This window comes from Staurois parvus, unplaced genomic scaffold (genome assembly GCF_062004578.1).
Source record: "Staurois parvus isolate SC_StPar_1 unplaced genomic scaffold, SC_StPar_1.0 ptg001200l, whole genome shotgun sequence".
Classification (NCBI taxonomy): Eukaryota; Metazoa; Chordata; class Amphibia; order Anura; family Ranidae; genus Staurois; species Staurois parvus.
Window position 1 is genome coordinate 1,307,560 of NW_028318996.1, and position 24,861 is coordinate 1,332,420.

A 24,861-nucleotide genomic window follows, 5' to 3' on the forward strand; every position below is an offset into this window, starting at 1 on the left:
ATTCTGCTACATGTCTTTGCTAAAATAAAATCCCAATAAGAGTAAATTAATTGGTTTACGTGACATTTATAGCGTTTACAACTAGCGGTATATATACTGGGATTTATTTTTACTAGTAATGGCGGTGATCAGCGACTTATAGTGGGACTGCGGCGGGCATTCTGACACTGGGGGGAACTGACTTGGTGTCACTGACACCAATACAGTGGTCAGTGCTAAAAAAAAGCACTGACACTGGGCAGGAAGAGGTTAGCCTGGGACGATCAAAGGGTTAATTGTGTGCTGTTTTCCTAAGTGTGCTGTGTTTGTGCTTCACTGTAAGCACCCTGCAAACAGTGTGCAGGAGCTGACATGGGAGAAAACTGTTTTGTCTACAAACAGTTCTCCCCGCTGTCGGAGGTCCTCGGCAATCACTGGGCACCGGTGAGTAATTACTGTCCGGGACCCGGTGATTGATATCTGCGGCCACGAATGGCGGCGCGCCACCTACCCAGAAATGCAAAATCACGTGTGTGTATATATATATATATATATTGCTGATCGCTGTACTGGAGGTCTGTTTCCAGGAATGCCCACTTCCAGCCCATTTCAAAATGGAGGTCATTGGGGTATCTTTCCATTTCCTGCAGTGGATAAGACATCACTTGGAGGGACTTCCATACAGAGCCTGTTTATTTCTTGCTTCTGGTGAGTGCATAGTGGTAGAGGATTGTCACAGATGTCACTTCACATCGCTGATCACCATTGATTCACACATTATTTTTGAACACTGTAATTTTCTTTGTACTTTATGATTTAGATATTGGATATTACTTCACATATCATTTTTGTTACTATATTAGCGCTGCACCTTTGTATATACATATATATTGGTGATTTTGCGCACCTGTGCCGCCCTGTAGCAGTACTTCTGCTATATGGCAGATGGGAAGAGGTTAAAATACATTTGGTCAGGATGCTGCTAAGCCCACCAGCAGGATCAGATGCCATTGTGGGATGAGAAAGATATCAAGAACCAGGCTGGAACACTCAGGGATGCAGGACCGGAGGTTATGTCACTGTGGGTGGGACAGGGAGCAAATAAGTGTGGTTACTTGTTTCAAAGCCCTGCGGCAGCAGCATATGGTCCTGCATGTGGCTACAGCAGCATCCTGCATATCCCCCTTGGGGACCCACGGAGAGCAGGGATTTAAATCATGGAGACATGCTTTGTTCTTACAGCTAAAAGTAAGTTGCCAATTGTTTTTTTTAACAAAAACTGTGCTCCTACTTCCACACTTAGCTTCGTGCCCTTTGCTGTTCCATTCTTTTAAAGTGGTAATCACTGGTCCCTGGACCATCATAATTTCTGTTTAGCACCGCTAGTCTTAAGCTGGCAATAGATGGATCGAAAATTGGCTGGTTCAGCAAGGACAATGGTCATTCCCGCTCGAGAGAAGTTTGTGGTGTCTGTTTGTTGCTGACCTATCCCTATTGAATGGTGAGAAGTGGGTGTTGATTAATACAGTATTATTCAAATAGAGTAAAGTGCAACAGTGCTAGGTGTCTGATAATTGATACGAAAAATAAATAAATGAATAAATAAATAATTAAACAAGCAGCTAGCATAGGAAGTAAACCTCGAGAACTTCGGATAGTAAATTGACCATAAAAAATATGCAGCGCTCATATGTTAGATAATATCATGATCGCATAGATAGAACAATAGATTAATGATAAGAATGAAGCATTAAGATATTAAAATAATAAACTAGTGACTTCTGTGGTGCATCCAAGGTTGAGAAACCACTAGAAAGTTTGTGACTCTTGTGGTAAAGAACTGAGAATAGCTTGCACTAACCAGATGTCTCAGCACATGGAGCATGGAGTAATTAAGACCTACTCCTGGTACTCTGAAAGGGAAGCCACTGAAGAGGATGATGTCATCTTATCTCTCGCCACTAGATGTCATGTTCCCAGGACAGCAGGACGGAGATCCCAGAAGTGTACATCAGCCAATGGAGGGATTAATCCAGCAAATCAGTCAGCAACCCACAGAAAGCCACGAAGGATCGAGCACCTTCAAAAAGCCCGGGCTTCCTCCATAATAAGAGAGCCACAGGCCAGAAACTTTGATAGTGTAGTAGGTATTTATTTGTGTAGTAATTTCAAATAGTATAAAACACACTTACAAAATTCAAAATGCAGGAACCATGGGGCAGCTATATAATAAGTCCAGACAGTTGGGGGGCACCTCTCTGACGCGTTTCATGTGACACACGTTTTCAAAGGGGAGGGAGTAAAATGATATATATTATGTCTGTTATATATCTTAGTATGTTTTTTTAATATGCATTTATATATTTTATGTGTGGTTTTCCATCAATCCCTTTACTATGTATTTATTGATTAATACGGGACCAATTTTTTTACTGAATGCTATGTGATTTATTCATTTACTGGATGAGCATTTGATTTCACATGCGTTTTTTAATCTTATGGTGCAATACCTCCCTGAACGTAATTTATTGGCAATGTACCCCGTTTTAACAACTTAGACATGTTGCTACATTATGCTAATTTCATAGTCATTATTCTCTTATTTTGATTATGTGCAGTTACTTCCATTTAGCAAGGTGTCTGGCTCATCGTTTTAATTAATGCTAGCTCGTATGCCAAATATTAATTCCTCTATGTTGTGGCCGTTTTTATTGTGCACAGGCATAATGTCTCCTGCTGAGCCCTTTAACATGGGGCTCTGGATCTATTTGTCTATCTGTGCTGTGCTTCAAGAAAATGGCCACCACAATAGCGCACTGCGTGGCTTTGCTGCAATGACGTCATCGGTGCGTACTGCGCATGCTCACCGCGGGCTTTAAATAAGATCATTTCTCTGCAATGCACCCCCTTTTAAAACGTGTGTGTCACACGAAATGCGTCAGAGAGGTGCCCCCCAACTGTCTGGACTTATTATATAGCTGCCCCATGGTTCCTGCATTTTGAATTTTGTAAGTGTGTTTTATACTATTTGAAATTACTACACAAATAAATACCTACTACACTATCAAAGTTTCTGGCCTGTGGCTCTCTTATTATGGAGGGAGCCCGGGCTTTTTGAAGGTGCTCGATCCTTCCTGGCTTTCTGTGGGTTGCTGACTGATTTGCTGGATTAATCCCTCCATTGGCTGATGTACACTTCTGGGATCTCCGTCCTGCTGTCCTGGGAACATGACATCTAGTGGCGAGAGATAAGATGACATCATCCTCTTCAGTGGCTTCCCTTTCAGAGTACCAGGAGTAGGTCTTAATTACTCCATGCTCCATGTGCTGAGACATCTGATTAGCGCAAGCTATTCTCAGTTCTTTACCACAAGAGTCACAAACTTTCTACTGGTTTCTCAACCTTGGATGCACCACAGAAGTCACTAGTTTATTATTTTAATATCTTAATGCTTCATTCTTATCATTAATCTATTGTTCTATCTATGCGATCATGATATTATCTAACATATGAGCGCTGCATATTTTTTATGGTCAATACAGTATTATTGATATTGTTTATTCATGTCCATATTTATTTAATCATCCCCCCACCTTCATTTTCATACAGTAGGATCCAGCACTCCCAGAAGTATGAACGTCCTTTTGCAAGGATTGTAAATGAAAAAAAAAAAAAAAGATGCAAGTTAAAACAAATTAGACAAAATGATGTATTGTATTTCTGCTTTATTTTACACCTAATGACAGGGTCTGTCCAAGTCTTAACGTGATTGTAAACACTTACATATACCCAGTGAAGTGACTTACCTCAGGTGATACAGAGATGAAACAAATCCTCCTACATAAGTTGTACTTGTTTGTCTACAGGCTCTGTCCCCTACATCCATTCAAAGTACAGAATTTACACAGGATCTCTCAGCTCTAAAAAGCAGGTGGAGGGGACTGTGGATAGTTCCAAGAGCTGATTGAAGAAAAGGGACACACCCCCTGCACACAGGACCAGAGCTGAGGTTGTCAATCACAGACTGTGCCCTGCCCTGTCACCATTTTTCTCTTGTTGTCAGGAAAACTTGTCATTAGTGACTCATGCTGAAGTCAGAGGAACAAGGCAGCAGAGAGAAATAACCCCTAGTGTTCTGGATTGAGACAAGAACACAAAGAGAGATATGCTTTGTTCATATTTCATGTCAGAGGTTTACAACCACTTCAACCGCCTCCCGTCCACCATATAACGTAATGATGGGTGCAAGGCAGTTCTCTTGTTCTGGCATTTCTCTCCTCATGAGCTGTCACGCTGACAGCTCAAGAGGAGAGGAGAGGAGAGGCGGTAATCTGCATTTCTCAGAGGGGACACTGATGATAAGTGTGCCCTGATGATCAGTGTAGCCTCAGCAGTGCCTGTCAGTGTCCATCAGTGCCAGCTGTCAGTGCTCATCAATGCCACCTGCCAGTGCCCATCAGTGCCTACCAGTGCACATCAATGCCACATATCAGTGCCCATCTGAGCTGCCTTTCAGTGTTACCCATCAGTGCCACCTATCAATGCCAGTCAGTGCCGCCTAACAGTGCCAGTCAGTGCCGCCTAACAGTGCCATATATGAGTGCTGCCTTTCAGTGCCCATCAGTGATGCCTGTCAATGCCCATCAGTGCCACCTATCAGTGTCCATCAGTGCCCATCACTGCAGCCTCATTAGCGCACATCAGTGAAGGAAAAAAATCACTTATTTACAAAATTTTAAAACAAAAACTAAGAAAAAACGTTTTTTTTTTTCAAAATTTTCTGTGGTTTTTGGTTTGCTTATCAAAAAATAAAAAACCCAGAGGTGATTAAATACCACCAAAAGAAAGCCCTATCTGTCTAAAAAAAATTATAAAAATGTCATATGGGTACAGTGTTGCATGACCACGAAATTGTCATTCAAAGTGTGACAGCGATGAAAGCTGAAAATTGGCCTGGGCAGGAAGGGGGTATAAGTGCCCTATAGGCAAGTGGTTAAGCCAAATAACCCACCAAAAGGTTTTCTAGGTAGAGCAGAAAAATGGCCCATTATAAATAGTGTCCTAAGTTTGAAGTCAAATTCAAGACTCCAGAGCTGCAAGGCACAATTATCAACTATTATGCGTACCTTTTTCTACATGTTATTCATGCTATAATTACATTTAGCAATTTGGGAACATATTTTGACGTTCAAGGAATCAAATGTCCTCTACAATGTTTTCTTCTACCAAAACAGTATTTTTATTAAGTAAAACTTTTTTTATATAAAAACATACACACAAAACTACAAAATGTATTAAATATGATCCAAAGCCATTATGGCTGCCGGGTAATCGTATATCTTTATATAGCCGACATTTAGCTCCTCCGGGTAGGGCAGAAGTTCTTGTACAACTTTCACCACACATGCTGGGACAGGTTTGCAGCCACGCTTGTCCAAGAAGCCATGAGCCCACACTACAAATGCCCTGTATGACATGCAGCGTAGCTTGCTGGAAAACAAAAAAAAGCATTCTATCAGCTTAAGAGTAATAAACTGTAATAAAAAAAAGAAAAAAAACCCAAATCTGTAAATACACGTTATACATCATTCACTGTACCCCCCACTTTTATGACAGCTATCATTTAAAATGTAACCCCACCACTGGGGTTGCATTTAAAATGTAACCCCACCCTATTTTTATTAGGGTTTCTCCCCCAACCCCCCCCCCCCCCTCATATGTCCAAACTTGAATCCATATTTCTGTTCAAGACTCACTCCCCTTATCATATATGGACAATCCAGGTGCTGGCTGCTGTAGTCTGTCTCCACTCTCCATCAAAGATATTAAAAAGTATATCAGTTGCACACCAAACGTAGCTCCTCTTGCTGTATTTATTAATAGTCAGCAAAATGTCTGCATACGAGAATGTCTCCACCTGAAAACTAAATGAGAGAGGGGCGCCAAACTAAGTGCAGTATTAAAAGGTTATTTTTTTATTAAGCAAGGTAACTGAGGTAACTCACTAGATAGCAATAGAGAAAAGGCATGTATTTCAGGTCTGATGAAGAAGCTGACGCTTTGAAACATGTTACTGCCCCCTCTTGTGACATTACGCTTACGTGGTGACGTCACGTCCGCCTGGCCGCCATTTGTATCCCAGCCTGGTTTCCATCACAGCTGCTGGATGCTGGACGCTACCAGCGTGGAACCAGACCAGGTCCCCACAGCCTTGGCTCCTAGATGGTATTCTGCCCTCTCCACCAGCCTCCGGGACCTTTGAAGGACATCTATCCTGAGATACATGCCTTTTCTCTATTGTTATCTAGTGAGCTACCTCAGTTACCTTTCTTAACAAAAATAACCTTTTAATACTGCACTTAGTTTGGCGCCCCTCTCTCCTTTTCTTTTCCATGCACAGAGTTCAGCTTTACTCTAAGGGTGCTGCCTCCTGATGTTGCTGATTCCACTATACTCCTCATTGGAACACTGTACAGTAAGGACTACTCCCCTACAATTTTGGACTTTCAATTCTTCCTTTCTCTCCAGCGACAATTTTATTAATTATTGTTGCCCACCTGAAAACTAACTTTCCTTGATGTGATTCACCACTTATGGTTTGACCACAACCATAGGACTTCCCTCATCCTTGTGAGCAAGCCAGGAGTAGTGAAATTCATCAAAGAAGGTTGGTTTTAGAGTGGAGACATTCTTGTATGCAGACATTTTGCTGACATTAATACATACAGCAAGAGGAGCTACGTTTGGTGTGCCCGATATACCTTTCCATATCTTTGATGTATCAAAACTTGCCATCCCTCTTACCTCTAATATCTCACGGCTTACATCTAAAACTGGGACACCAGACAAACACCTAGATAAAGTGCATATATATTAAATGTTTACTTGCTATAGGATTTATAATTCTGTTTGGGCAGGATTATGATCCACAAACACCTCTACTGTACTCATAGTCAAGAAGAAGACAACGCCATTTAAGGCTTCCTGCATAACCTTGCTTTTGGTGCTAAGAATGCAAGGGGATGATGCTGAATCTTTGTCAAGTGTACAGTCTGGAAGTAATGTGGAGAGGTGACACCGGTAGCAGCACAGCTAAACCAGGACACTGTGGTGTCACTTACTTTGCCGTTCCACACGACATAGGTGTACGAATAATAAGACAGGCTGGACAGATCCTTTAGCCTGGAGTTCTGATTAAACCATCAATAAGCCTTTACTCATATAATAGGCTCCAAAGCAAGATCTTGTGGGACTAAATGTCACATGTAAATATTTCCAACAAAGCAGAAGCAAAAAGACTTGCAACATGCCACATGAGATGGTACTGTAATTTCTGCAATTGACCAGGAATCTGCATTTATAATAATTCCTAAATAACTAGGAGAGGATTATTGAAAATAATGCATAATCCTTATCTGTGTCAGCTATTATCTACAACAAGTTAAACGTATGAAAAAACTGGAAGCGCCACACCAACTTGTATAATCCTTTGAAAGATTTTATTTTAAAAACTGGCCAACATGTTTCGGGGGCTCAGCACTCCCCCTTCAACATGGCTAAAAATATAGATCATACAGGCGCCTGTATTCCTTTTTCCAATCCAGGTGCCTGCATCATCTATTTTTTTAGCCCCGATAAAGAGGGAGTGTTGAGCCCCTGAAACACATTGGCTGTTAAAAAATAAAATCTGTGAGCCCTGGTTCACGCTGAATGCAACTTTGAAATCACACTACTTCACTTGAAGTAGCACGATTCCAAAGCTGCAGATCAGTGTGATTTGTACCTCCGATTTCATTGTGGCTTGCAACTTCATTTAACAGACGTCAATGCAAGTTGCAATACAATTGGTAAAACGAAGTGCATGAACTATTGTTGAAATCTCTCTACTTGAAATCACACTGATTAAGACAATAGATGGAAATAAATTAGATGCTACTTCAGGGGCGTTTTGCACCTGAAGTCACACCGGTGTCAACCAGGCTCAAGCTGGTGTGGTGCTTCCATCCTTCCAAAACCTTAGTAAATGCCTCAGAGGGTCCAGCTGGACTCCACGGTTACTGATTAGCAGCCTCCAGGGCTGCAAACCACCCATCACATTATAATATATCTCCACGCGGTCCAGCATTCCTACACTATAAAGGATTATCTGCAGTAAAGAAGATATGTCTATATGAACTAATAACGCTTTTCGCACATTTCAGTGTAAATGTACCTGCTCATGGGGTTTTCAGTGTGCCCAATGTCCCTCTGCTTTTTTTTCTGTATATTGAGCACAATCTAATGTTATTGAGCCCCCTATGAAACTGCTATGTAGGTTCTGATTGGGTCGGAACTTACATAGGACACTACCTCCGTCCACTGGAAAGCTTTTGTCGTGGGCAATTGGACCCTCAGGCTCAGGATGCTGTTTTGTGGGGGAAGTGGGCAGTCACATGTGCCTTCATACTCACAAATACCAGGATTGTTGCTGGCTCCCAAAAGTGAACAAGGCTAAGGGGGAGAGCAAAAGGAAAGTATTGTTCATTACCTTCCCTGCTCTAAAGTCAACCTATTACTCCTTAGGTTTCCACTTGTTTGGTTACATTTGGCAATCTATATATATAGTATACATAATGGGTGTCCATGCCCTGGTATAATACACAGGAGCCATATTTTTTCAAGATGTTGGCCTTCCTTTTTGCCTTTAATATAGTTACATAGTTGGTAAGGTTGAATAAAGACACCAGTCCATCCAGTTCAACCGGAGTGTGTGTGTTTACTATTTTCCACATACCTGTACATTGTGTTCACTAAGAAACCCTTCTGAAAGTTTTTGAATTTATCCATGTTCCCTGCCGACACCACCAGCTGTGGAAGGGAGTGCTACAACCTTACTAATCTAACAGTAATAAACTCTTTATACAGCTTGAGATTGAACGTATCTCATCCAAACTCATTGTGTGGAGGTGTGTCTTTTTTTTTATTTGTTTTAAAGACCTAAGATTAAATACTGTTCTCACAATGTTTGAGTAACCATTCAAAGGTTTGTATATTGGGATCATACCCCCTCTTAGGCATCTTCTCCAGGGAGAATACGTTTAGTGTTTGTAGTCATTCATCATAATTGACATCCTTCAGCTCCCGATTAGCTTGGTTGCCCTAATCCGTTCTCTCTCCAGTTCCAGCACATCCTTCCTGAGGAATGGTGACCAGAACTGGATGGTATACTCCAGATGTGACCTAACCAGAGTTTTTGGTTATATATTATGGACTTTGTGCCTTTAAAAAAGAATGGTAGTGGCTTGTGAAGAAGTTTTACCCCCCTATTATTAATAAGCACCAGTAGGGAAACATATCAGAGGAGCTAGGAGGTGGAATTTCCTCTTTGCTTGTCTTAAGCAATAAAGTTTGGCGGAATCTACAAATATCACAGTGTGTGGTCTCTTTTTTTGGATTTTGTGTCAACCAGTTATGTTGCTCTGAATGGGAAAATAACAGGGCTGCTTTACAGCCTGTGTATACAGGCTTGTGTTCATGGCATGCTTTTTTCCCTATGTTCAATGGGAACACAAAGGCAGCTGAAGCATGTCAAGTACACCTGTGAAGTAAACCTGAATGATCAAATGTGTATCAAACCAATCTCAAATATAAGCAAATGCACCTTAAATCATGTTGTATCTACCCACCTATACCAGCCTTTAAGCAAAAAAAAAAAAAAAAGTAAAACAGCGTAATTTCTTTTTATTCAACTTTTTTTTTAAAAAAAGGCAGCCTGTAGAAGTACACCAATGAGCCATAACATTATGTACACCAACTGGTAAAGTGAATAATATTGGTTATCTTATTACAATGACATCTAAAAGTCAGTAGGATATCTTAGGCAGCAAGTGAACATGTTGACCCTGAAGCTGTTGTGTTGAAAGCAGAAAAAAATGGGAAAGTGTAAGAATTTGGGTGACTTTGACAAGGACCAAATTGTAATTTCTAGATGACTAGGTCAGAGCATCTCCAAAATTGCAGCTCTTCTGGGATGTTCCCAGTCTGCAGTGGTCAGGAACAACCAACAAGTGGTCCAAGGAAGAAATAACGGTGAACCGGCAAAAGTCATGGGCAGCCAAGGCTCATCAAGGCACATGGGGAATGGAGACTGGCCCATGTAGTCTGATTCGCCACAAGAGCTACGGTCGTGCAAATTGCTGAAAAAGTTAATGCTTGTTCTGATAGAAAGGTGCCAGAACACACAGTGCATCGTAGTTTGTTATGTATGGGGCTGCAGAGCCACAGACCGGTCAGGGTGCGCATGCTGACCCAAGTTCACAGCCAAAAGCACCTATAATGGGCACGTGAGAGGTGGACCACAGAGCAATAGAAGAAGGTGGCCTGGTGGCCTACATTTTCTTTTATATTAAGTGGTCTGGTGCGTGTACTTCACTTACCTGTGGAAGAGATGGCACCAGAATGCACTGTGGGAAGAAAGCATGCCAGCAAAGGCTTATAGGATCTGCTACTGATGGCTTGGTGCAGATAGATGCACAGTCCATGCCTTGATGGGTCAAGGCTATTTTGGTGGCAAAAGAGGGACCTACTCAACATTGTGTGGGTTGTCAATGTTATTGCTGACTGGTCTATTAGTAATACCAGTTCCACCATTGCTGACTCAAATTAAACTCACTTCCGAGTGTGTCAGACGACTGCTCCTTCTCGCTGTGGTTCCATTAGCCAACTGCCCCCCCACTACATACTGAAATCTTACCTACAGGCCACTAAGTCACTAGTGTGTCCTTACAGCTGTCACCAGTCGCTTCAGAGCTGTAAGGACACACTAGTGACTTAGTGGCCTGTAGGTAAGATTTCAGTATGTAGTGGGGGGACAGGCAATTATACTTTTTCAAATCAACAAGCTTAAATACCATCTAACTGTATACATATACTTACTGAAGATAGTATGGAATGTCATTTCTTCTCTTCATCCGACCCAGAAAGCGGTACAGGAAGTCCAGGTGATCCTTTTCCAGACACAATTTCTGGAAGGCAGGGTGCAGGGTGATACAGTCATCGTTCGGGGGGTAGTTCATCCCAGAAATCTCATGGCAGCACACAGACTCTTCCACTGTGGACATCTGACAACAGTGACCACATTTACACCAGCCCGTGTTCTCAATATCTTGACTAGTCACATCTGCACTTTCTACTTTTATACCTGAAGCAGTTCTTATAGGGTCAAATGTAAATGTGTTCTGTTGTAGGAATGGATTTATGTTGCCCTTCAGAACTCTGAGCCGCTGCAAGAAGGAAAACAAAAAGTTTTAGTTGTAAGGAAGCAATAGGGGAAGATTTCCAGTTTCATCTGTATTCCCCTTTTTCCCCCTTCTATAGAACAAAATGCTTTAACAAGAACTAGAGTTGCAATTTTAAAGTACAGATTGAGGATCTTAAAGTTTGAAGTCTTAAAGTAGAACAAAAGGCAAAACTTTTTTTAGTTTTGGATAGAGTGGACAGGGATTAAAATCATTTTTTTTTTATTTTTATGAGGTGTGTGCATCACCTATTAACCTGGTTTGGGACCAGATTAAGCTGGCCATGTGCAGAGCAAACTTGCTCCATGGGTTGCCCTACTGACACCCTTTCACCCATCATCCTTTGAAAAATCAGGGAGAAAAATGACTGCTGTCTGTGCCCCCGTTAAGGAGATCCAACCTGTTTGTCTTGTTTACCATTATCATTGAAAGTGAAAGTAAAGAAAATCCCAAATTTTGGGTTCTCCTTAGAATAATAGTAATAGAGGGGAAATCTTCCAATAGGGACACTAGTTCAAGTAACCTTTGGGTCCTCAAGGGATTCTTTTAATTTGCAGGGATTTCCTCATTTCCTGTTTGGCTACGAGACAGGAAGTGAAAGGAAATCTCTGAAATGGGACACAGATGGCAAAAAAAAATATTCTAACGGGTTATTAACCACTTCCCGAACGGCCGTTGCATATAAACGGCCGGACGGTGGCACTGCAGGGTCGGGTGGCCATTTCTAAACGGCCTCCCCGCACCCTGCTTGTGCGCGCTCCCTGGGAGCGTGCAGTACCGCGATCCGGTGCCCGCTGTGTCCTTCGGACACAGTGAAACACCGATCGTCGGACGGGACCTCTGTATGAGGTCCCGATCATGTGATCACTGATTGGCGAATCAGTGATCACATGCAAAGTAGTAAGCAAGATGTCACTTGTGACATCATTGCTTACTACGTGTGAAATCTGTGAATGATCACAGAGGTCACATGGTACAAGGCTATTCACAACAGCCTTGTACCATGTGACAAGCTGTGACAAATCACAGCTCACTCAGTACTTCTCAATGAGTGCAAGAATGCAGACAGAGAGAAAGAGAAATGAGTGCTTTTACATCCTATATGGGTGTAAAAGCAATCAGTGTAAAAAAAAAAAAAAATCTTCATCACCCCCCACAAGTAGTACAGTGTCACCATGGTGACACTGTACTGCTAGGGTGACCGTATGTAAAATAAATAAATAAATAAATAAAAAAAAATATAAAAAAAAAAAATAAAAATGTAAAAAAAAAATGTTTAAAAATTATAATTTTTGATTATAAACTAATTTGGATTTTTTTTTTTACTAAAAAGATAATGGAATGAATTTTGGCCAATATTTATGATGAAATATTATTTATTTGCAAAATGTTATAAAAAAACACTTTTTTTCAAAATTTGTGGACATTTTCATTTACATAGCAAAAAAAATAAAAATCCAAGTGGTGAATAAATACCACCAAAATAAAGCTTTATCTCTCTCAAAAAAATGGTAAAAAATTCATTTGGGTACAGTGTTCCATGACCGCGCAATTGTCAGTCAAAGTGTGCACTGAAAGCTGAAAATTGCCCTGGTCAGGAAGGCGGACTGACAACTCATGGGGCCCCCGGGCAATAGGGGATCATGGGGCCCCTGTGTCCTTGCCCACGCCCAAAAAAGGTGCCAGAGGCATTTCATGGAGCCCCTTACTGACCCTGGGCCCTCGGGCAGCGCCCGAGTGCTCAAATGGTTAGTCCACCCATGGCTGCGGCACATATTTGTCCATAATCCTTCTTTAAAGTGGAGCTATACTCATCTTCCCTCCAGAAATGCAATGTCCGTGAGTTCCCTCGCTGGCGCTGTCATCTTCTTCTGAGTTCAGAATCTTTGGCCATCTGGATTGGCTGTTTCAGGATGATGTAACAAACAGGCAGGTGAGAATCCTTTATTGCAGATGAGACATAGTATGTTTCTTCTGAAATACAGAGCCTGCCTGTTTGCACATTTTTAGTTTTTATGTAAAGTGTCATTTTAATTTAAACATAAAAAAAATCAGCTGGCATGCAGGCAAGGCTTCTACAAGCCGATTTATAACTGTGGTGGAATACCACTCTCTGCAAAAACTAAACTACGCACATTGTGAGTCTGTAAAATGGTTTACTGCTTTGTGTGCCAAACACACCTACCCTTGCTTCTCTTTCTTCCAAGCTCAGGATATCCCCATGGACTTGAAGACCACTTCGTCTCTTCTTTGCTTCTACTGACTGCTGAAAGACAACAAAAACATCAAACGTTTATATCAGTGTACACTACCGACAGGCAACCTAAGGTACCTGTGCCAGGGAGGGCATGCAATATCAATTTCAGTGGCATCCAGAAGACTGTCACATGGGCATATACACAAGCTCAGACTAGCCAGAGGAACCTCTGGTGTGCTCCTGCTCCCTACAGATACAGTGCAGCGCTGCCATTGGCTGTAACTCACTAGGCAGTCAATTACAAAGTCTGACCTGTCCCTCTTCGCTTTCAGCCCTCCCACCCTCATGGCCTTTCAGGACAGGTAAAGAGGGGAAACATCCCTAATAGGGACCTGATGGTAATAAAATTACATTATTATAACTGAAAATTTTCCAACTGTCAAAATTAACTGTCACTTTCCATCTGTCAAAAAAAACGGTCATTTCCCAACTGCCATTTTCCAACTGTCAAAAATGCAGTGTCATTTTTGCCACTGTCAAAAATGCAGTGTCATTTTTGCCACTGTAAAAAATGCAGTGTCATTTTTCGCCACTGCCAAAAATAACAGTCATTTTTCAACTGTCAAAAATAACTAATTTCCCAACTGCCATTTTCCAACTGTGAAAATGAACTGTCATTTTCCATCTGTCAAAAATAACTGTCATTTCCCAACTGCCGCGTTCCAACTGTTGAAAATAACTGTCATTTTCCAACTGTCAAAAACGCAATGTCATTTTCCTACCACTGTCAAAAATAATGGTAATTTTCCAACTGTCATTTCCCAACTTTCAAAAATGCAGTGTCATTTTTTGCCCCTGTGAAAAATGCAGTGTCATTTTTTGCCCCTGTGAAAAATGCAGTGTCATTTTTTGCCCCTGTCAAAAATGCAGTGTCATTTTTTTTTACCACTGTCAAAAATAACGGTCATTTTCCAACTGTCAAAAATAACTGTCATTTTCAACTGTCATTTCCCAACTGCCATTTTCCAACTATCAAAAATAACTGTAATTTTCAACTGTCATTGCACAACCGCCATTTTCCAACTGTCAAAAATGCAGTGTCATTTTTTTGCCACTGTCAAAAATGCAGTGTCATTTTTTTTTTCCACAGTCAAAAATAATGGTCATTTTCCAACTGTCAACAATGCAGTGTCATTTTTTTGCTACTGTCAAAAATGCAGTTTAATTTTTTACCACTGTCAGAAATAACTGTCATTTCCCAACTGTCAAAAATAACTGTCATTTCCCAACTGCCATTTTCCAACTGTTGAAAATAACTGTCATTTACCAACTGTCAAAAATGCAGTCATTTTTTGCCACTGTCAAAAATGCAGTTTATTTTTTTTACCACTGTCAAAAATAACTGCCATTTTCCAACTGTCAAAAATGCAGTGTCTTTTTTTGCCACTGTCAAAAAGAACTGTCATTTTCCAACTTCAAAAGAAGGAGTAGGCTAAAAACGTAGATTTTTTTTTTTTGCTGTCCCTACTAAATAGCTCCCATCCTAAAATAGTTTGCAATGTTGTCACTAAGACAGGGAAGTGAGAGAAGATCTCCCTAAGGGGATACAGATAGCAAAACGAATTGACAGGGGTTTTAACCGAACTCTATACAAACCAAAAAAATGGTTTTGGCTGGATGTACATTTTAAAAGTCTTGAACCTGAATGCATCTGAGATGGATTAAAATCTAAGCAGAAATAGGTTGTACAGGATGCCAGGGATGGGTCCTGGATGGAGATACATGTCCCCATTATTTGGGTTGCATCTTCTTTAAGAAGGTGATGGGAACACATTCTGAGTATTCAGAGGTTCTCACCCATGCAGGATGAACGGTTTCAGGGTAGTCCTCTTGGAGAGAAGAGAACTGATTTACGGTGCACTTTGGATTAATAAGTCCTTGCTTGGGACCCAGAATTTGGAGGCTTGGAGATACTATGGGTGCAAAAGAGCCTCCAAATCCTAACTATAGGGACTTTGGTCCCAAAAGGGTTAACCCAACTGCAAAGGAGGCCTGAAAGGGAGCAGGAAGAAGTCAGCACTTGTTAATGAGGCGGAGTAGTTCACAGCTGTGAACAAGGGTGGACTTTCTGGCAATTGAGACACTTGTTTGCTGAGTTGCTCTTCTGGCCTTTGCGGTGTCCCTGAAGCAAACAGGGACTCTAAACCTAATTGTGGGACTAGTATACTGGCAGTGAGCCTTTATGTGGTCTTAATTATACCAGAATTATGGACTGTTTGCTGAAGAAGGCTGTTTTTGTTTGCTTGTTTTGAGAGGCCAATAAAGACTCTACATTTACAAGTGGATGCCTGGTGATCCTAAGTGTAGCAAAGAAATAGAAATTGAGAAGACTTGCACGATATAACACAGTGAAGAAAATAAGTGTTTGATCCGCTGCTGATTTTGAATGTTTGCCCACTCACAAAAAAATGATCAGTCTAAAAATTGAATGGTAGGTGTATTGTAATACTGAGAGACAGAATAGCAACAAAAAATTCAAAAGAAATGCATGTCTAACAAATTATGCACTGATTTGCATGTTCATGAGGGAAAAAAAAATCTCATGTTGTTACCTGTATAAAAGACACCTGCCCACAGGAGCAATCAAACAATCAGATTCCAAACTCTCCACCATGGCAAAGACCAAAGAGCTGTCCAAGGATGTCAGGGACAAGATTGTAGACCTACACACGGCTGGACTGGGCTACCAAACTATCGCCAAGCAGCTTGGTGACAAGGAGACAACAGTTGGTGCAATCATTCGCAAATGGAAGAAATACAAAACAACTGTCAGTCTTCCTAGGTCTGGTGCACCATGCAAGATCTCACCATTGGAGTGTCAATGATCATGAGAACAGCGAGGAATCATCCCAGAACTACACAAGAGGATCTTGTCAATGATCTCCAGGCAGCTGGGACCACAGTAACCAAGAAAACAATTGGTAACACACTATGCCGACAAGGACTGAAATCCTGCAGTGCCCGCAAGGTCCCTCTGCTCAAGAAAGCACATGTCCAGGCCCGTCTGACGTTTGCCACTGAGCATCTGAATGATGCAGAGGAGGACTGGTTGGAAGTGTTGTGGTCAGATGAGACCAAAATCGAGCTCTTTGGCATCAACTCAACTCGCCGTGTTTGGAGGAGGAGGAATGCTGCCTATGACCCCAAGAACACCATCCCAACTGTCAAACATGGTGGTGGAAACATTCTGCTTTGGGGTCGTTTTTCTGCTAAGGGGACAGGACAACTGTACCGCATCAAAGGTACGATGGACGGGGCGATGTACCATCAAATCTTGGGTGAGAACCTTCTTCATTCAGCCAGGGCATTGAAAATGGGTCATGGATGGGTGTTCCAGCATGACAATGACCCAAATTACATGGCCAAGGCAACTAAGGAGTGGCTCAAGAAGAAGCACATTAAGGTCCTGGAGTGGTCTAGCTAGTCTCCAGACCTTAATCTGATTGAAAATCTGTGGAGGGAGCTGAAAGTTTGAGTTGCCAAACGTCAGGGACCAAACCTTAAGGACTTGGAGAGGATCTGCCAAGAGGAGTGGGCCAAAATCCCTCCTGAGATGTGTGCAAACCTGGTGGCCAACTACAGGAAGTAGTCATGTTTAGTGAAGGGGATCAAATATTTATTTCCCTCATGAACATGCAAATCAGTGCATAATTTGTTAGACATGCAATGTATTTCTTTTGAATTTTTTGTTGCTATTCTGTCTCTCAGTGTTACAATACACCGAACATTCGATTTTTAGATTGACCATTTCTTTGTGAGTGGGCAAACATTCAAAATCAGCAGGGGATCAAATACTTATATCCTTCACTATATATATATATATGTAAATAAACAGTCCATGGAAAAGTGGGAAACATTCAAGTAACATTAACCCCTTGACGCCGACGTATGCAAATATGCGGCCTCTCGGCATCTGGGCCTTGACGGCCGCATATTTACGTGCAATTAGAAAATACATATGTGCTGAGTGCGCACGCCCTGCGCGCTCACAGCACATATGTCTGTGACTCACGGAAAGGTCCCGATCTCCTCTTTCGATCGGGACCTTTTCCAAAAATGTGACCGCCGTGTTGGCGAATCACGGCGTTCACATGACCCTAAAACCCCTCCCGCCTCCTGAAACTCGCGGAGAGGTTAAAATCATGTCATTTAATATACTTTAATTATCCAAAGCAACTTACATTTTGGCTTTGATGACCTTACTGCATTGCAACTTTACCCCTCTAACAACGACAGGGATCCATCCATGGGCCACTGACAACCTGTAGACATTCACTTTTAGTAGAATGGACAAACAGATGCAGAACTAAAGCTACTTACTAGTCCTGTCTTTTCTGTTGTATGTTTTCCTCCACCATTTCCACCATCTGAAACAGAAGATTACTTTAATTAGGACAATCTACAGAACTTGTTTATTGACAGAACTACATAATTGATTGGCTAATATTTCTCCTGGACTTCCTATTGAAGTCCAATTTTAGTTTCTTTAAATTCAAATGGATACACTTATGGTGTAGAAAAAACGTCTTACTTTCACTTACTTTTGCTGAGCACTTCTAGCTGAACTCTAGGAAACCTAAAATTTCTACCATGCACTGAGGCTATACCAGCACTGCAAGGTTTAAATGCTCGTTTCTGTCTAGGTGATTTGGTAAAGCAGGTTTACTTACCTGATTCTCCGTTCCTGCGGTCCCCTCTGTGCTGCTAGACTGGTCCCCACAACCTCCCCATGTTCCTGTGGTCTAAAGTCCTCTGATATTATCAAGACCGATGCAGGGACATTAACTCTTCACTGAATGTGAACAAGTGGAGGGACAATCCATCGATGGAGCATAGTGGAGTGGAGAATAAAATAAGCAAAAGTGTTTCTTGCTGCCCCTACATAGAAATGAGGAGTTATCCTTGTAGCAGAGGCAGCTCTTTAATTAGTCAAATTAAGCGGTTGCATAAGGCCTTGTGCTCACAGGGGCCTTGCGGATGCCTAATTTGCCTAGCGCAGTGTTTCTCAACTGGGGTTGAGCGATGTACCTGTCAGTCGCAGGCAGTTGACAGGGAGATCGCATGGACATAGGTGAAGGGAATCAGCTGGCATACCCTGCCAGCCCCTCCTCCCCTCCTGTCCATCTTGGGTGCTTGTATGTGACAATCTGGGATGGACAGGATAGGAGGAAAGGCCGATGGGGAATGGCGTGCCGCTGGAGGACTGTTAAAAGCCGCCTCTGAAGCTGGGTAGAAGAAAGCAGGTACAGTAGTGTGCCCAGCTGTGTCCCCCACATTGTATCCAACAGTCTGTCCCATGTAAAGTGCCCTGTCCAATGTAATGTGCTTTGTACCCTGTCCCATGTAATGTGCCCTGTCCCATGTAATGTGCCCTTTCTCATGCAATGTGCCTTGTTCCCATATAGTGTGCCCTGCCTCCATGTAACGTGCCCTGCTCCCACATAATGTGCCTTGCTTCCATGTAATGCGCCCTGCTTCCCCCTCATGTAGTGTGCCCTCCTGAGCCCCCGTACCCTGCCCTGCTGCCTCCCCCCCCATACACACACACAGTTTATTCCAAGTTGGACTCAGAATGGAGAATCTGCTGAAAAAGAAAGCACAAGTTTCACATTTAGGAGGTATGTTTTAATTATTTTCTTTTTAAATACAAATTTTTTATTTAATGCTATTTCTAAAAATAGTTATCAACAGCTCGCTGATCACACCAATGTTCTGTGAGCAATAGATGTGAACAATATTTCTGGGGTTCTCCGAGATCTTAAACTTTTTGCTAGGGGTTCCTCATAAGTAAAGAAAGGTTGAGAAACACTGGCCTAACGAATTACCCCAGTTCTGATTGACCGGGAACCTGCGGCGGTTGGCATCACATGTCTTTGCCTGCGGTTGGTATGTAACAGCCGTGAGACCCTGCAAATCTGTAATTGACTTTTTTCTACCCTCCATCAAACCCCCGCCCCCCCCAGCCTAACACAGAGGTGAGTTATGGGTTACAGTACACCTAAATTGTTAGCCCCACTCCTGAACCGCCAATGGTTGCATTACCCATCCCCTAGTTAATTTTAATCGATTTAATTATTTTTTCCATTATGGGCGTGAGTGGGGCATCATGTCTGAGTTTTGCCCAAGGGCTCACAAAGCCTAGAGTTGCCTCTGGGAAGATGTAGCATCACTACAAGGGAGATATTTTAGGTTGCCTAGAGTTGAGCTTTAATTAGAACCCAGTTCTTGTATAAAATCCTTCTCTGGGATCAGTAGTCAGCAGATAAGATCAATGCGGTGTGTGAGAAGAGCAGTCTTCATGCAACGGTCTGACAAGTCTGCCACATTGGAAATATAAAATGAGTATGCAGCGCTTCTATATGTATAATAAAGTGATGGAAAAGAAGAATAATTAAATAATGAATTATATAATGTACAATAACATATATTAAATATGTTAGATAACTCAGTCCTTTATAATAAAGTGATTAAGTGCAGGTGTTCCAACAGTCCATAATCAAGAAAACCGTGACTCTTGTGGTATTGTGAATGTACAAATAATGCACTAACCAGATAGCGCATAAATTGCGCATGGAGCAATTAAGACCTGCTCCTGGTACTCTGGACTTATGATACCAGGCAGATGTCATCAGCAAGTCGACCACTAGATGTCACCAGTCTAGATGTCTTCTTAAGCATTCCACCCGGATCATCATCAGCAGAGGAAAGGGGGGGCCATATATCCTCCAAAACCTCAGGAACCTTCAAAATTGGGCTCACATAGAAATAATGAGCCCCAAGAAAGCTTATCCGGATCTGATAAGTCAACCAATCAGGATGGCCTTGCGGTATATGCACACAGGTCAGGGGCACCTCTCTGACGCGTTTCGTGTCAAAACACTTCCTCAGAGGGGGAGACATCTAGACTGGTGACATGGACTGGAGTCCACATTAGTCTGAACTTGTGGTTTAAGGACACAGAAGCCCACTTTTGTTGAAACAAAGATGAAGTAAAGTTCAGAAACAGATTTCCAATACAAGGATCATCTGCATCAAACAAAAATGCTAGCCTACCTGGCTACATTCCAGCAGCTCCGTCACTATAAGCAATGGTCTTCCTGACCACAGGATCCCTCAGCCTTCTTGTCCCAGAATCATGCTTTACGGGCCTAGTCTGGGCAATCCTGACAGGGTTTGTCCAGCACCCCAGGGTCTCACACACCTCTTGGGAATGCCAACTTTCTCCAGGATTTGCTAGGAATCTCAGCTTTCCCAGTCTCTCTGCTATGCTTCATAGGTGTCCTGACTTTCTTGCTTTTCTCCATCCTATGTGCAAGAAGTCCCTCCAGCATGGGGTCTCGTCTCCAGAGTAAGTCACCCCTCCTAGCTGGAGCACAGCACTCTCTTCATGCAAAGACTATCTCCAAATGGCAGCAGCTGCATCTGACCTGAGCTTTTATCACGTTTATAACAACACTGCACACCTGTGAACTCACACAGGCTGAAGGTGTCTTGCAAAGTCCAGATACAGGATTGAAGATTCCTTCCCACTCAAGACACTTCAGAACCTTCAAACTCCATGCCCCAATACCAGATTCTCAAACCAAGTTAAAAAAAAAACATTAAACAGAGCTTTCCCACTTAACATACACAAGCTGGAGCTTCTCAAACTGAGCCTTTGAGAATCCTGTGTCATCTCTGTACAAATTTACTAAACTCATACCGTGGCAAGGCCTTGCACTGCCCCAGGGCTCATGCGTATGGGTATAAAAAATGCTGCATTCAGCTTCTTACAGTGTATAGTTTTTATGGATCTGAACCAAGCTATACTGCATTTTATGGGCAGACAGCGGCTTTGTGCTCAGAAATCTTGTGCAGTGTTTAGCTGCATAAAATCAAAGAAGAAAATTCTGTACCTGTTCTCAGTATTTCTGCGTAATTTTACCACTAGAAGATTGGCATGTTAAAGCCCTTCCTGTCCAGGCCATTTTCAGTTTTCAGCACTGTGAGACTGACTGACAAGTTATTTTAACAAATTATATCTCACACACAGCATAGGCATACTTACAATCAGACCCCAAAACACATTATTTACCCTCCCAATTATGAGGATACCACAAGTGAGACTTTTTCCTTGCCGATATGCATAGAGGGGCCCAAATTCCAAAAAGCACCTGCAGGCTTTCAAGGGGCATACATTTTGTATGTGATTTCCTGAATTCCTATCACATTTCTTGAGGCCCTGAAGTGCCAGGACAGGAACCCCGCCACCATTTTTTTTTTGGGGGGGGGGGGGGTATGTTTTATAGCAAAAAGTCTAAAATACTGCCACCAAAAGAAAGCTCTATTTGTGGGCAAAAATTACAAATTTAATTTACGTAGTGTTGCATGAACATGCAATTGTCAGTTAAAGTAACGCAGTACTGTATAGCAAAAAATGGAAGGGGGATAAATCCCGCAAAGTGGTTAATTAGTGGCACGGCGGGTCTTATGAAGATCACATCTTTTGGCAAAAGATTTTGGAAAATGAAGAAAATACCGCCTAGATGCAAAGAGGGGCCTAAATTCCAAGGAACATTTTCAAGGAGCATAAATTAAGCACCTATTTTATTGAATACCTACTGTGTGTTTGGAGGCCCTGGAGTGCCAGGACAGTAGAAACAATCACAAAATGGCCACATTTTAGAAAGTCTTTTGAACGTTTCATTTTTCTACCACAAGCTTTTGGAAAATGTAGAAAGAAAATGGATTTTTTTTCCAAAAAGCTTTCAATTAAAATTCATATTTAGCAAAACAAAAAAATAATGATAAATGTACAGGATATTGCAGGTAAAAAACAAAAGTGCATTTATTTTTACCTTGGAGCCTGTAAAGCATTGCACCTGCAATGAGTGGAAAGTAAGAGTAATATCTGGCTCCTGCAGACACTCTGGTAACGGCAGACAGTTGTTGAGCTGCAGGAAGCGTCAGTGAACACTGTGGCCACTGATCAGCAAGCTTGTAGTTCATTGTGTACTACAAGCCATCTGCCACTGTGGAAGATGGCACTTGTAGTTTATTCATAGATCATTGTGAATGAATGATACAGCTGTGTGGGTGGAGCTGTTTTTAAAAGGTTTCTAAAATGTAACAGCAGGTATGGGGAGAAGAACCCCCTGCTGCTGTCAGGGGTGTGAGCGGGGATGCTGCATAGTAACGAGTTACATGTCAAACCCTAAATATGGGTGTGTTACATGTTACTAAAGGTGAATGTATTCTTTCATAAGATACCATAACACACAGTATAGGCAAGCTAACAATTATACCCCAAAACACTCTCTGCTACTTCTATCGAGAGTGGGGATACTACAAGTGTAAGACTATCTGCACAGAGGGCTCCAAAATCTAAGGAGCACCTTCAGGCTTGTAAGAGGCATATAGTAAATTGTGCATCTATTTTTCCCAACTACCTATCTCATTTTTGAAGGCCCTGGTTTGCCAGGACAGTAGAAACACCAACAAAATTACAACATTTTCGAAAGCACACCCTAAAGGTATTATTAATGATTATGATGGGTATTTTAAAGATTTTTAGTTTTCTGGCACAAGTTTTTGGAAAATGCAGAAAGAAAGTGTAAATTAATTTTTCTTTCTGCATTTTTCCAAAACTTGTGGCAAAAAATACATTTTCAAAAGACTCGCTATGCCTCTTAAAAACACTTTGGGATGTTAACTCTCCAAAATGTAGTCATTATGTGGGTGTTTCTATTGACCTTGTCTAGTGCCTCCAAAAATGAGATAGTCATGAAATTAGATGCATATTTATGTCCCTTGCAAGCTTGAAGGTGCTACTTGGGTTTTGGGCCTCGCTGTGTGGCTAGTATGCAAGAAAGTCCAACATATGGTATCCCACCCATCCATGGGAGGAGTAGCATAATGGATTTTGAGGTGTAATACCAAGTGTGTACATGCTGCTTGTTAGGATATCTTGTTCGAAATCTTATTGACAACTTTGTGTAAAAATATTTTTTTTAAAGTTGTAATTTAAAAAGATATTACTAATACACATTGTCAAACTTAGAATCTCACCTCAGAACACATTTTACTACTCCTCTCGAGTATGGGGATACCACATATGAAAATGTTTTTAATGTTTGGACTGAATATGTACCAAACATTGCATTTTGTGTATCACAAAATCAACCAACACTGTATCAAAAACAGTGTACTGTAATGCTCATCTCTACAAATGGTCAAGGAATACATCTGTAGCAGACCCTATACCTATAGGCCATGCAAACCTATCCCACCGGTGCAAGGCTACCACCAAGAATGCCATGTACACTGGTCAGGAAATGCAGAATGCTGAAAAAGGGTGAACAAAAGAGTTACTCTGGTTCCAGGAGTGCAGTTGTCCGTAGGTAGCTGGGACTGGTGTCTTGCAGGAATGTAGTATGTGGGACAAGCAGATGGGGCACTTCAGATGGCAGGCAGAGACATTTTTAATAAGCAGGCCAGGGTCAATAGATGATCAGGAACACTGTTGCTAGCCGCACTGGCTTGTGACATTGTTCTGATGTGATGGTGGTCAGGAACAGTGTTGATGGCAGTATTGGCTCTGTTGATGGCTGTACTGGCTCCGGTGACACTAACTGTTGCTGGCTTATACTGGTCTGGTGGTGATCAGCTGATGGCTGCACTGGTGTGGTGGCAATCGGGAACACTGTTGCTGGCTTACACTGGTCTGGTGACATTGGGACTGGCTTGGCTAGCGAATGGGAACACGATCGCTGAGTGGTCTGGTGATGATCAGAAACACTGTTGCTGGCTGCACTGGTCTGGAGTGGAGAGAATCAGCAACACTGCTACTGGTATACACTGGGAATCGTGTGGCAGTGATTAGGAATACTGTTGCTGGCTTACACTGGTCTGATGAAACTGTGACTGGTGTGGCTAGTGATCAGAACCACTGGCTGGCTGAACTGTCAAATCGTGATATCAGAGCAGCCAGTTATTGTATCTAATCACTAGCCACAGTATTATAGTCACATTGCACTACTCTGGTGACTGCCTTATTTTTATTTTTTTTACCCACCGACTCTGTCCTACAATCCACTGTAAGAGGAAATGGAGCAGAGGCTGGAACATACAGCCTTTGACTGGCCACAGAAATCACATGGTACAGAGCCAATTTAATTTGCACTGTACCTTGAAGTACAGCTGGCACACAGTTTATTAAAAAAAAAAAAAAAAAACACCACCACAAACACCCTAACCGATTCCTTCATCCATACATATGAAGTGGATGGAGGAACCTCCAAGAGGACATTATATTCTGACAGTGGCACCCACTGCTGTAAGATCACACTGATCAGCTGCTGTAACTTATT

At 41.9% G+C, this 24,861-nt stretch overlaps 1 protein-coding gene across 4 annotated transcripts in view; it reads right to left on the reverse strand.

Annotated features, from left to right (window-relative positions):
- Positions 1-5,195: 5,195 nt before the first annotated feature.
- Positions 5,196-24,861, reverse strand: part of LOC149438256 (uncharacterized) — a 60,809-nt gene continuing 41,143 nt past the window's right edge. Inside the window, exons 11-14 of one of the 4 annotated variants that reach the window (XM_089660059.1) lie at positions 17,834-17,880; positions 13,442-13,519; positions 10,895-11,241; positions 5,196-5,470 (exon numbers count right to left, since the gene is read on the reverse strand). In XM_089660059.1, the coding sequence (XP_089516185.1) occupies positions 5,275-5,470; positions 10,895-11,241; positions 13,442-13,519; positions 17,834-17,880 (668 nt within the window). In that variant the 3' untranslated portion in view covers positions 5,196-5,274. Of the gene's footprint in view, positions 5,471-10,894; positions 11,242-13,441; positions 13,523-17,833; positions 17,881-24,861 lie in introns of those variants that run through there. The other 3 variants (XM_089660058.1, XM_089660061.1, XM_089660060.1) reach the window with 3 other exon arrangements.